Source organism: Hoplias malabaricus, chromosome 13, assembly GCF_029633855.1.
Source record: "Hoplias malabaricus isolate fHopMal1 chromosome 13, fHopMal1.hap1, whole genome shotgun sequence".
Classification (NCBI taxonomy): domain Eukaryota; kingdom Metazoa; phylum Chordata; class Actinopteri; order Characiformes; family Erythrinidae; genus Hoplias; species Hoplias malabaricus.
In genome coordinates, this window is record NC_089812.1 from 2,501,773 (window position 1) to 2,515,150 (window position 13,378).

Sequence of the window (13,378 nt, forward strand, 5' to 3'; positions counted from 1 at the left end):
TAATCCCTCAATTTATCCCCATGGCGGTAAAGTACAGTTAAGATGCAAACCCATGGCCTTTCTGGGCTTCTGTAGTTGTGCACTGATAGTGGTGTGTTGTGGACTTTACGGGACGCTGGGTGTGAGGCTCCGCACAGCAGCAGCACAGATTTATTTCTGTTAATTTAATATAACGCTGCCTTATTTCACTGAGAATCAGCATCTCGGTTAAACCACAGGGTTTAATCTCCCGTGTGTGTGTGTGTGTGTGTGTGTGTGTGTGTGTGTTTCTGACACAGGGAGAGAGTATTGATACACTCTGTGTCTTGGTGAGAACACAACACACAAATCCACAGCGCGGCAGTGGAGTGAGACAAATGAGGCACAGGTCATTATCACACACACACACAATCCCATAAAACCAACCCGGTCATGAAATGATCTCAGGTCAGTTTTAAAATAGACCTCATTACCATAATCCAGGTTTAAAGCTGGACTCCGCTCAAACAGAGAGGGAGGTATTAAAGGGCCCATACTAAGGAAAAAAGTGTATCACACATGCCATGCCCATGCAGTCCTTATATAGAAGCTGACCTGCGTAAATGGTGCCAATTTAAACTAAATGGTTTTGTGATGTCACTAAACAGTATTTATCACCTCTCCTTGGACAAATTGTGTCTGTTTTGCTTTACACCAACTGTGTGTGTGTGTGTGAGACTGTGTGTGTGTGTGAGAGAGAGACTGTGTGTGTGTGTGTGTGTGTGTGTGTGTGTGTGTGTGTGTGTGTGAGAGAGAGAGAGAGAGAGACTGTGTGTGTGTGTGAGAGAGAGAGAGAGAGACTGTGTGTGTGTGTGAGAGAGAGAGAGACTGTGTGACTGTGTGTGTGTGACTGGGTTGTGTGGGTAAGGTCTATGCTCAGGTTCTTGGCCAAGGAGAAGATGAATGGATTATTATGGTCTGGCCACACTCCACAGCCCCTACCAACAGTTTTCGCAGCAACCCTTTTGTTACCCCTGGCCTAGTCGATTTAATTGGGTGGTTTTATTACCTGCCGCACCCCACCACAGCCAATCAGGTTGCTGGATGATGTCCAGGTGAAAGAGTGAGGACAGATGGAAGGAGGGATGTCTTGCTATTTATTGATCTGTGTTTGTGAGGGACACACACACACACACACACACCCGGGGGTTTATTCACTCAGGAAAGGTCAAGCTTTTTGAATTGGCTGGACTGAAGGACACTAGACAGTCTCACTCACTCTCTCACACACACACACACACACGTTTTCCTCGAGAGGTTCAGAATTATTAGATAAAATGGTGGTGTTTTGATCTAGAACTACACCACACCCTGACCTCACTGAATGCCATCAAATCCTCACAGCTAGGTTCCAGCATCTGGTGTGAACCCTTCCCAGAGGAACACAAGCTAATCCCGATCCTTCATCAGTTGTGGTGTTGACTCATGGATTCAGTTTCATTTCTGTGATTGAAATCATTAATCGAGACGCACTACGACTGAGTTTTATGAAATCAAATTGAATTTTGAAGTGCCTAGAGATTCTCAGACCCCCCCCCCCCCCCCCACACACACACACACACAGCCCTGCTATATTCATCTCAATGATCTTGATTAGATTTCTGCTCTGAGATTAGCAGAGAACACGCTGTACTGGATCCGAAAACCTAATTAAACATCTTCCCCTCGCTCTCCAGCATGTTTACAGCAGCCCCCGCGCCACCAGCTTTATAACCCAGCATCCGCTTCACTCACCCCCCCATAATCATGTCCCAATTAAACACCAATTACCCCCGCTCCTCTGCTTCAGAGCCAGGCTTTCATCTTTCCTTGTTGCTCTTGAAGAGCACAGACCTCTGTCTTGAAGTCCTGAAGACCTCGGGTTTCTGTAAACCGTCACACCTCCCCGGGTTTGATCACCCTCAGCTGTAGATCCAGTAGCGTATCCGTCCAAAACAAACTAAAGACCGCTCTCCTGAGCCCCTCACACCGAACGCTCGAGACGACGGGAGCGTGATGAAACTCCAGCGAGACTCACGTGATTTTATTCTCACTTGAAATTGCTTGAAGAGTTAGGGTCTGTCCACACAGGTCCAGATCTTTTTAGAAGTTAATGTTTTTGTCTTCGTTTTAATTCCCATCCACAGGAAAACAGCATTTTCAGTCACTGGAAACACTGACGTCACCTGGTGTCCGTCTCTGTCTGAAACTGTCGAAACAGTTAAAGAACTACAACGTACTCACACAGGAAGTACTGTATTTCAGCTGCACACATTTTGAATATATATATATATATAAATGTTGTATTAGAAATTTAAATAGCACTGTTAAGGTCTAGATTCAGTAATTTCATGACATGTGTAGTGCACTACATAGGGAGCATGGACGGATTTGGGATTAACCTCTGCATTTCTCTCATGCGGGCGGCACGGTGGTGCAGCAGGTAGGTGTCGCATTCACACAGCTCCAGGGGCCTGGAGGTTGTGGGTTCGATTCCTGCTCCGGGTGACTGTCTGTGAGGAGTGTGGTGTGTTCTCCCTGTGTCTGCGTGGGTTTCCTCTGGGTGACTGTCTGTGAGGAGTGTGGTGTGTTCTCCCTGTGTCTGCGTGGGTTTCCTCCGGGTGACTGTCTGTGAGGAGTGTGGTGTGTTCTCCCTGTGTCTGTGTGGGTTTCCTCCGGGTGCTCCGGTTTCCTCCCACAGTCCAAAAACACATGTTGGTAGGTGGATTGGTGACTCAAAAGTGTCCGTAGGTGTGAGTGAATGTGTCTGTTGCCCTGTGAAGGACTGGTGCCCCCTCCAGGGTGTATTCCCACCTTGCGCCCAATGATTCCAGGTAGGCTCTGGACCCACCGCGACCCTGAACTGGATAAGAGTTACAGATAATGAATGAATTTCTCTCATGCTTTGCTGTGTTTTGAGTTGAGCGGAGTTGTCGAGTCGGTTCCATGCATTGGAAAAGCACCAAAAGACACACGGCTCATACCTTTTGCTGTCACTGCAGTGGAACTGTGAAGAAAACATGTCCTGCACCTTTAATTAGGGAACGTAACTGCACCTTACAGTGTTATAATTATGCTGGTTTCATATTTCCAGTTTTACAGTTTTATAATGAAACATTACAAATATCCCCCTCGCCTTCTGCAGAAAAATATGTCAATCACTCGGTGACCAACGATTCACAGGAGAGGAGAGGGGAGGAGAGCAGGGGCAGAGCCAGGGACCAAAACACAACCCAAAAGCAGTTGGAATGGGAGAAACGCAGACAAGCACAACTGCAGAAAACACAATACACACAGAGTTAGTGTTTGTGCTGCGATGTGCTCGGAGTTGTGCCTCTGAGAGATTCAGCAGACACAGAAACACACTCCTCACCTCTTTCACAGTGTTTTTAACATTTGGAGGACGCTGAAATATAGATGCAGTGGGCAGTCGTTCCTGTTTCTGGATGATGTCTGTTTAGGGCCATGTGAAGCATAGTGTCTGTGTGTGTTGAGGACACTGATGCCCCGTGGTGTGTGTCTGGTGGCTGTGATGTGATCAGATGATGGTGATGTGGAGCTTCGTATAAAAGCTGCTGATATGAGCTGACGTATTGATCGTGGCCATAGACAGGAGTGGGTCAAACTCTTTGTGTGTGTGTGTGTGTGAGAGAGAGAGAGCACCCCTTGACACCCTTTTTACTGAGTGATGTCAGATGTTTTTAAGCTGCTCCCAGTGTGGACACAGTGTGTAATCTCTATTGCAGCTGGAGCAGCTGTACATGAGCATAAGGTGCTCTAGAAGGACATTCAGCACATTCGCCATCAAATCCTCACAGCAACAGCTCGAGTAAAGCCTTCCCAGAACTGATTAACGGCCCTCGGGTCGGAGGACTCGTGGGGCGAGTGAGTGTCCACATACTCAGGGACATAACCTTTTGAAGGTGCCCCTCCCTCTCCCTCAGTGTCCCAGAATGCCTTGCAGGCATCAGCGGAATGTTCTCTGAAAAGAAGGCTTCATTAAGTATTCAGCTCTTCTCCAAACGGTCAGGTGGTCAATCAAAACACAGGGATGACCAGATGAGAAACTGACACACACACACACACACACCAAGCTTATTCAGCAGTGAATTATTCAGAGTTCAGCCATGCAGTGTCACAAAGTACTTACACAGCTCCCCACCAGAGGGAGGGAGTGAGGGGGTGGAGGGGTGGAGAGAGTGTGTATGTGTTTACTGGTTTTTGTCATGTTGTGGGGACAAAACTGGTTTAAACCCACACATTCTGGGGACTTAGGGTTGGGGCTGTGGTTCGGTTAACGATGTGTGCGTTCAAGTTTAGGGTATGGCTCTAAAAAATGAATGTAAGAATATGTCATGTCCCCACAACACATAGAAACAAACATGCTGTGTGTGTGTGCATGCATTTATAAGGCTCTACAAAGTCAATGGAAGACTATGTAATGTCCCCACAATGCATAGAAACAAGTGGGTCTGTGTGCAGGAGAAAATAGAAGTGTTTAAAACGTAAAACTTGGACCACCAAAACTCCTCCAGCAACCCCCCCACCCCCCCACACACACACACACCCCACTTCAGCAGCAAGACCTCACACTCCCCAAAACACACTCCCAGCATCTGCTGTCTCCACGGCAACCTTGGGTCACTATGCCAACCGCATCCGAGATGGAGACGAGCCCCGGGTCACAGGAAACTCAGAGCTGAGTCACAGCTTACAGCTGGTAACATACACACACACACACACGTGCGCACACAATTACCACATCTCTTTGTCACAAATTGACGCACTTCTCCAATTGTGCATGTCCCCCATAGGCTCATGTGCTGGACAGTGTCCTTTTGAGACGCCTGTGTCTCGTCCCTGTCCCTGTCCAGTGATGAAATCAGCCGCTTCTCTCTCAGACACTCATCACCTGGAAGTTTTTTGGGGGGGAAGGGTAGAGCTGCCCTTTGAGAAGCGGTGCTGAGGCAGCGGAGCGTGTGCCGAGGCTCATCAGAGTTGGGAGAGGGTGATGATGATGATGGCGATGGTGATGATGCACACAGTAATGAAGAGGTGGAGGTGAAGGTAAAGGCTGAGTCTGTGTAAATGCTTCGTTAAGCCCATGGTGCAGCGTGTGATGAGAGGCTTGTCTCCTCTTTCTCTCTGCCATCATGTGACCTCAGTGGAGCGTTCTGATTGGCTGCTGCTCCTCTGGTTTTTGATTGCTGTTCTTTATCATTCCAGTTATCAGTTACAGTGGAACCATGTTGATAAGTTCTGAAAGGACCCGTGTCTGCTCGGGTGGTGTCTCCGCTCCAGTGCTTCAATGCACTGCAGAAACAGCACTATGTAGTTTTTTGAGAAAGGTAGGTTGCTAAATGCCATTGCACATGAGCCTAAGGACACGCGGAACTGTGTTCTTTTGTGAATACAGTTCTGTCCGGCTGTTGTTGTTGTCCGTGCTCTTCATTTCAGAGCAGTGAGCCAGTGTTGTACAAACCAGTGACCCCAAACATTTGACCTCACAGCAGTTCAGATTTTGACCTAAGGGTGCGCGAACTTTGACCCCTGGCCCACTCACGCTGTGCTCTACTCGTTCGGTTCTGCCTGGATTTAACGGAGGAGTCTGAACTTTTCCCAGAGTGGACTTTTAAACAGGAGCTTTCACTAAGTTTGCAAACTCGCCCAGAGCCATGAAGAACACAGATTCAGACTCTATCTAGTAAACGAGAGAGAGAGAGAGAGAGAGAGAACCAAAGGAAGAGAAGAACGAAGTGAGCAAAGGACTGTGGGCCAAAAGAAATCAATACAAAACCCGCCCACACATACTACACAGCCATCTGCTGTGAGAAAGAGAGAGACAGACAGACACAGGGAGGGAGCATGAAGAGCAAGAGATTATTATTATTATTATATTTAGTTTTAAATAGGTGGTGCAGCAGGTAGGTGTCGCAGTCACACAGCTCCAGGGACCTGGAGGTTGTGGGTTCGATTCCCGCTCCGGGTGACTGTCTGTGAGGAGTGTGGTGTGTTCTCCCTGTGTCTGCATGGGTTTCCTCCGGGTGACTGTCTGTGAGGAGTGTGGTGTGTTCTCTCTGTGTCTGCGTGGGTTTCCTCCGGGTGATTGTCTGTGAAGGGTTTGGTGTGTTCTCCCTGTGTCTGCATGGGTTTCCTCCGGGTGACTGTCTGTGAGGAGTGTGGTGTGTTCTCCCTGTGTCTGCGTGGGTTTCCTCCGGGTGACTGTCTGTGAGGAGTGTGGTGTGTTCTCTCTGTGTCTGCGTGTGTTTCCTCCGGGTGACTGTCTGTGAGGAGTGTGGTGTGTTCTCCCTGTGTCTGCGTGGGTTTCCTCCGGGTGATTGTCTGTGAAGGGTTTGGTGTGTTCTCCCTGTGTCTGCATGGGTTTCCTCCGGGTGACTGTCTGTGAGGAGTGTGGTGTGTTCTCCCTGTGTCTGCGTGGGTTTCCTCCGGGTGACTGTCTGTGAGGAGTGTGGTGTGTTCTCTCTGTGTCTGCGTGTGTTTCCTCCGGGTGACTGTCTGTGAGGAGTGTGGTGTGTTCTCCCTGTGTCTGCGTGGGTTTCCTCTGGGTGACTGTCTGTGAGGAGTGTGGTGTGTTCTCTCTGTGTCTGCGTGTGTTTCCTCCGGGTGACTGTCTGTGAGGAGTGTGGTGTGTTCTCCCTGTGTCTGCGTGGGTTTCCTCCGGGTGATTGTCTGTGAGGAGTGTGTTGTGTTCTCCTTGTGTGTGTGTGTGTGTGTTGCCCTGTGAAGGACTGGCGCCCCCTCCAGGGTGTATTCCCGCCTTGCGCCCAATGATTCCAGGTAGACTCTGGACCCACCGCGACCCTGAACTGGATAAGGGTTACAGATAATGAATGAATCAATAAATAGATTTAATAATAATGTAAAATCATTCTCGATGGTCTCCACAATGGAGCTGTTGATGTTCTTTTGAGAGCGATCCCACCTTGTAATCACAGGGTTTGAAAACACCTTAACCTTTGTTAGATATCCATTGTGTGCTGTTATTGCTTTTATGAGACCAGGTTGTTGCACTGCTTCATTTTATCTGTGTTTCCCCCCAGTTCCTTATCTCCGGTTCTGGAGGAGTCCTCTGGAACATCTCCGGGAAATGAACAACTTATGCTTTAAGTGGAAAAGAAATAAGGGTGGTCTGGTAAAGGCACTGACCCTGGTGGGTCTCTCTCTCTCTCTCTCTCTCTCTCTCTCTCTCTCTCTGATTGGGTTCAGGGTGGGACTCTTTTCTAAATGGAATCCATCCATCAGAGCAGACGGAAAACATACTGAGCCCCGAGACGGGACACTTTTGATGATGTCACGCTTTGTCCCCGCACCCCAGGGTCAAGAGACTTAATGTGGCTTTGAACCAAGAGAGAGAGAGAGAGTGGGGGAGGGGAGGGGAAGGAACAGGGGGCAAATAAGAGAGAAACAAAGTAAAGGTGCAATGTAAACCAGTGAGGGACCGAGGTGTTGTGTGTGTTGTGCTGGTGAGAGTGGATCAGACACAGCAGTGCCACTCGAAATGTCCACCAACCAAAAATATTCAGCCAGCAGTGTCCTGTGGGCAGCATCCTGTGTCCTGACCCTCTTGGAGCTCCTCTTCAAACACGAGTCGATAAACCGCTGCCCGGTGCGAGGAGGTCAAGCTCTAACTCTCACTGTCCCTCTGATGAGAACACGCCGCTCTCTCTCTCTCCACCTTTGCGGCGGATTCATTCCGTTTATTAGTGCCTCTTTCATAAATCAGAATTAGCCGCGTAAAGCCAGTGATCTGAATACGGCGGCATGAATTATTGATTCCCCAGCAGCCTCCGACAAATCCAGCCTGACATTTGGAATAAGACGGCGCTGGAATTATGGCTGGAAATAATGAAGGCCGTTTGGGTCGAGCGCAAAGCAAACCCTCTTTTAAGACTTATTAATATTCATTAATTCCCGCCGTCAGAGGCTCTGCGCACGGCAGGATTCATTGTTCACGTTTACTGTATTAAGTGCTTTGTGATTTATTAATGCGAGAGCCGAGGCCGCAAAGAGAGAACCCTTCGCCGGAATGTGATCGTTAGAGACACAGATGAGGACCTCGGCGTCTCACCTGCCACAGTCACCACGGATTTACTGTCCAGCCGCTCCGGGTCGGAACCCGAGACGCCTCAGTGGTTTGTTTACGGCGGTGAAGGTGTCCAAAGGGGACATGAAATGTTGTTTATAACATGGCTTTGTTGTTGTTTTGTGTCTCCGCAGCGTGTCCGAAGGGGACCTATAAGATGTCGTCCCGGCAGCAGGAGTGCTTCCCGTGTCCTGACCACAGTGTGTCTGAGGAGGAAGGTTCGGTGCTGTGTGTCTGCGAAGACGACCACTTCAGAACCCCTTTGGACCCCCCGTCTGCGCCTTGCACTCGTAAGAACCTTATATTAAACATTTTCCTTTCTTTCTTCTTTTCCTTCTGTGTCCAGTGGACCCCCCCCACCCTTTCCCACAATTCCAACACAATTCCCCCAGTCTAATAAAGTCACACGGTCATGTTATTACTCAGCGGCTGTGTGTGTGAAGCTAGAACCGGGTTCTATTGATTCTCTTCTTTTATCTTTATTGTTTACGTAAGAAAAGAGAAGGAGAGAGTGGGAGAGAACTACATTTTACAGTTTTTCTCTCTCTATCTATGCTTCCTCTCTACTTTCTCTCCCACTGTTTTTATTCCCTCTCTCTCTCTTTTCCCTCCTCCTTATACCCCCCCTCTCTCTTTGTTTCCTGCCTCCTTACCCCTCTCTTTCTCTTTCTCTCACACCTTCTCCAACATCATCTCTGCTACAGCTTTATTTCCACCTTAAAAACCACCTTAAAAACATCCCTTGACATAGTATCACAGAATCATAGTAAAGGAAGGCTTGTACCTCTTTTACACAGGGATAGGAAACACTGCAGCTCTCTCTCTCTCTGTTTATAGCTGGTAGTAACGTGCCTAATGCTGATATTGATTAGTGCTGCTGTGGTGTCTGAGCTGGGGGTCTGTAGTGTTTATAGAGGTTTAATTACAGTGTTAATTACAGTATTGATGGTGTAATGACAGTTGTAAACACAGATCAGTGGCTGGTGGAGAGACAGATTTAAGAGGAAGGTTTCTAATGAAGACCGAAGAGTCACAGGATGACACTGGGATGTTGTTTTAATCTTTATCTAATTCTTTGTCAACAGCTCTGACGTTGGTTTGTAGTTGATTAGCTATTGATTACAGTGAGCCATTTCCTTGAACACTCAGAATACACTGACGTACTAATGTCTGCACATTTACGGACACCCTTTATACTGAGTGAGGTCAGCAACGTCCGCAAACTTATTGAATGGTAGAGATGCTGCAGATTTAAAGACTACAGGAAGAGAGCGAGTTTAATGAGTGTGTGTATTAAAAGCTGTGGAGTTATGTAAGCAGGTTCTGTTGGTGTTTGGCCGTGAGCTCAGTACAGCAGCTGTGGTCCGGATGCAATAGAACACAGAGAATACACCACTTTCTTTTATTTTTTATACACACACACACACGGGTCTCTGACTTTATTTCCTGTGTATTTGTGGAACACGTCTGTATCCGTCTCTTCAATTAATGTTTCCTTTTAAAGAGTTGTCCTTCAGAGTGGACCTGCCCCCTTCTGGAAGAATCAGCCATTTTCTAAATGACAGGAATCTGTGTGGTTTTCATTCTCCTGAAGCTTTATTTATTAGTGTCTCTGAAAAACTCGATTGATTTTATAAAAGAATCTGACACTTGCAACATGTTGTAAAATGTTAGGATGTAAGAGACATTCCCGCTGTGTTCCGTCAGTATTCATTTTACTGACACTTTTTCAGTGTTTGGGAACAGAGGAGACTAATTGCTACAGTTTTGCAAATGGAAATTATGCCAGTCCTTATTCAGTACAAGACTTCAGCTGCTCAACAGTTTGAGTCTTCAGGTCTGAGTCTTCTTTTCTGTCACGATTTTGAATATTCAGGGTTGGGGTCGTTCAGCATCTGACGCCGGCTTTAAAACTCCAATGTCTGCTTCGCTTGCTAACCCATGCCTACTGTGCTACTAAGTGCACAGTGTATGACTAGGTTAACCAGCTGTTCATGGACGTGGTCTAATTCGAGATATGAAGCTGACAATGAGCTGTGGTGTTGCCGTGGTTTATTGTAAGTGGGCTGTTAGTTTTGGGCTGTTTTAAGTTCATTCATAAAGGACTTTTGAGTCTGAATGGGGGTGGAGTGTAGGGGTGTTGGTTTTTATTATTTTATTAATTAAAAAAATGTAAATTAATTTATTCAAAATTAAAAAACTGAATACCTACCCAACGGACAAATATCCAAATAGCCAAATATCCGAGTCCAACCCGAATGATAACCATAAGAGCCGCAGACAGGTCAAACACATGCACGCTGTGTCTACAAAGCCACACTGCTGCTGAAACAACCATGGACTTCCCAGGAAAAGACATAGCCTTTATGGCAGAGTATTTCTCTCTTAAGAGAAAGTCCCACTACACTTCCCCCCCACTCCCCAGCTTCATACCATAAAATATGTTGGCTTTTGTAGGTTTCTCTGATTATAGTCTGGACAATTTATATGCAGGATTGCTTATATGAAGTAGATTTAAGGTGGTTCCACTTACCTACACCTATACAATTTTTCATCTTTACAGTGAACTGAACCCTGGAGAGTGAATACAACTCTCAGAATCTTTCTGAAGGTTCATTAGGAACAGATGCATATTCTCTACGCTGTCCTTGCAGCGAGCATTTCCACCGCTCTTTGAATCACGAAGTCTTTCTGTTTATTTTATTCAGCTGTTTTCAGAAGGACATGAAGGTCAGAGAAGGTTCCTCACACAGTTCCTCACCCACAACAGCTTTACGCAGAGCAGCCTTCACTAAACTCTAGTTAAAGACCTTTAATGACACGATGGAACTTGATTTTTGTGATGAAAACACTCCACAGTTCACCTTAAAGGGGAAACACACTACCCCTTTTCCATGAGGAAAAGACTCTGGGGTCTTAATGAAACATCTGGGGCATGCTTTGGGTAAAACCCCACAAGCCCCACAGCAGTGTTCTCCCCCTGTCTGAACAGCCCTGTTCAGAACAGCCAGCTCATGTCCCTTTTAAATGAAAATGAGCCACTCGCTGTTCACCCAGACCCCGAGCGCACATCAGTGATGGACGAGGAGGAAGCTTTGATTTTTAGCTGTTCTTCCTCTGTTTTTTAAATGGAAATACAAGACTTCAGCAAATTTTGAGCTGAAGGGCTATTGCAGGACTTCACCGAAGTGGTCTCCCCGTGTCTCAAGACGTGAGAGCTCACCTGGAAAATCAGAGTGGCGTTTATTCTATTTGCTGTCCCTCTGTAGAGAGGGAGCTTTCAGCTCCTGTTTGAGTCAGTCTTTTGTCTGTGAAGAGCGCAGACCTTGAGACAGGGAGCTTCCTGTGGGAGGACGCGCTCTCCGTCTCTCGCCACGTCCTCATGAAGTGTCACTGCTCGAGGGCTGCTCGCTGACGCCTCAGGAGACTTAACAGAGATCCTCCTAAACTCAGGAGAAAAAGTGAGACCTGAGGCACATGTCAAGCATCAGAACTGTGAGCGCTGGTGAGAAATGGTGGAGCTCTGTCTTTAGTTCAGCTGCAGATTGTAATAAAACAGAAGTGTTATTATCTCAGCACTGAGCGCAGCGTGAGGCGAAGCGGAGAGCTCCACTCAAACAAGAGGAGACACAGGGGACGATAGGGTCTCAACCTTCTCTCTGTCTGATCTCAGTGTTTCTCCAAAGGACACTAAAGAGATATTAAGGACAAAATACAGACAAATGAAAGAGAGAACAGAGATGTTCTCTCTTTGATGACACTACTGCAGCCACACTTTAGACTTAGTTCTGACACTAGGTCTTAACATTGACAAAATTAATATCTTACCGCAATCCTCAGCAATCTCCGATCATTACTTAATTTCATATGAGCTACGTTTTATCCATAATCTATGTAAGAACCCTCGCTATTCTACAAGGCGTATAATAAAACCATCTACCGCCCTACAATTTATAGAAAACCTACCAGAACTATCGACCCCAGTTCCAACTCCATCAGACCCAATGGACCTAGATGTACTAACTGACTACCTAGAAAATACCTGTCGATCTACTTTAGAAAAGGTAGCACCACTTAAACATAAAAGTATAAGACAGAAAAAGCTCGCACCATGGTATAACGATAAGACCCGTACTTTAAAACAAACATTACGAAAACTAGAGCGGAAATGGCGATCAACCAAGCTTGAAGTGTTTCATTCTGCCTGGAAGGACAGCCTTATAGAGTATAGAAATGCCCTCACTAAAGCTCGCTCAGCATATCTGGCCTCGCTGATCTCCAATAATAAAAATAATCCGAGAGCACTGTTTAGTGTGTTTTCTAGAATTACAAAAAATCAAGCAGGTTCTGAACAACTAATTCCAGCAATACTCACCAGTAAAGATTTTATGGACTTTTTTAATAATAAAATTGAGAATATTAGACAACAAACTCTAGCCACAGGATCAAATCCATCCTGGCTGCCACCCGATGTGAATGAAATAAAACATAATATAACTGTAAAAGAAAGACTTGAAACCTTTTACCCACTCCCACAATTAGAACTAGAGAAGATTATCACCTCCGCAAACTGTACAACTTGCACACTTGACGCAATTCCCACAAAGTTGCTCAAAGAAGTACTACCAGCTATTATTGATCCTCTTTTAACTATAGTAAACTCATCGCTTAGTCTGGGCCATGTACCCAAAGCTTTTAAACTAGCAGTTATTAAACCTATGATCAAGAAACCAAATCTTGATGCTAGTACACTGTCTAATTACAGGCCTATTTCTAATTTGCCATTTCTGTCTAAGATCTTAGAAAGAGCTGTGGCCCAACAACTTAGTTCATATCTACATAAGAATCATATATATGAAAAATTCCAATCTGGATTCAGGCAACATCATAGTACAGAGACAGCTCTAGTCAAGATAACAAATGATCTTCTTCTTGCCTCTGATCAAGGCCACGCATCCCTGTTGGTGCTTCTTGACCTAAGCGCAGCCTTCGATACAATAGACCACAATATTCTCATAGAAAGGTTAGAAAACATGGTTGGAATCACAGGGACAGCCCTATTATGGTTCAAATCTTACTTAACGGAACGTTATCAATTCGTAAAAGTAAACAATCTAAATTCAAATTATTCTAAAGTAAGATTTGGAATTCCACAAGGCTCTATTTTAGGACCATTATTATTTACATTATACATGTTACCGCTAGGCACAGTTATAAGAAACCATGACATTAACTTTCACTGTTACGCAGACGACACACAATTGTATATTTCAGCCA

The 13,378-nt window shown here is 46.0% G+C and overlaps 1 protein-coding gene across 4 annotated transcripts in view; it reads left to right on the forward strand.

Moving 5' to 3' along the window:
• LOC136664974 (ephrin type-A receptor 7-like) overlaps positions 1 to 13,378 on the forward strand; it is a 97,764-nt gene that overhangs the window by 47,424 nt on the left and 36,962 nt on the right. For all 4 annotated transcript variants that reach the window (XR_010795192.1, XM_066642502.1, XM_066642503.1 and 1 more), the window contains exon 4: positions 8,236 to 8,391. Coding sequence is in view for 3 of the 4 variants with exons in the window: in XM_066642502.1 (XP_066498599.1) it covers positions 8,236 to 8,391 (156 nt within the window). In the remaining variant the exon portion in view is untranslated. The remainder of the gene's footprint in view (positions 1 to 8,235; positions 8,392 to 13,378) is intronic.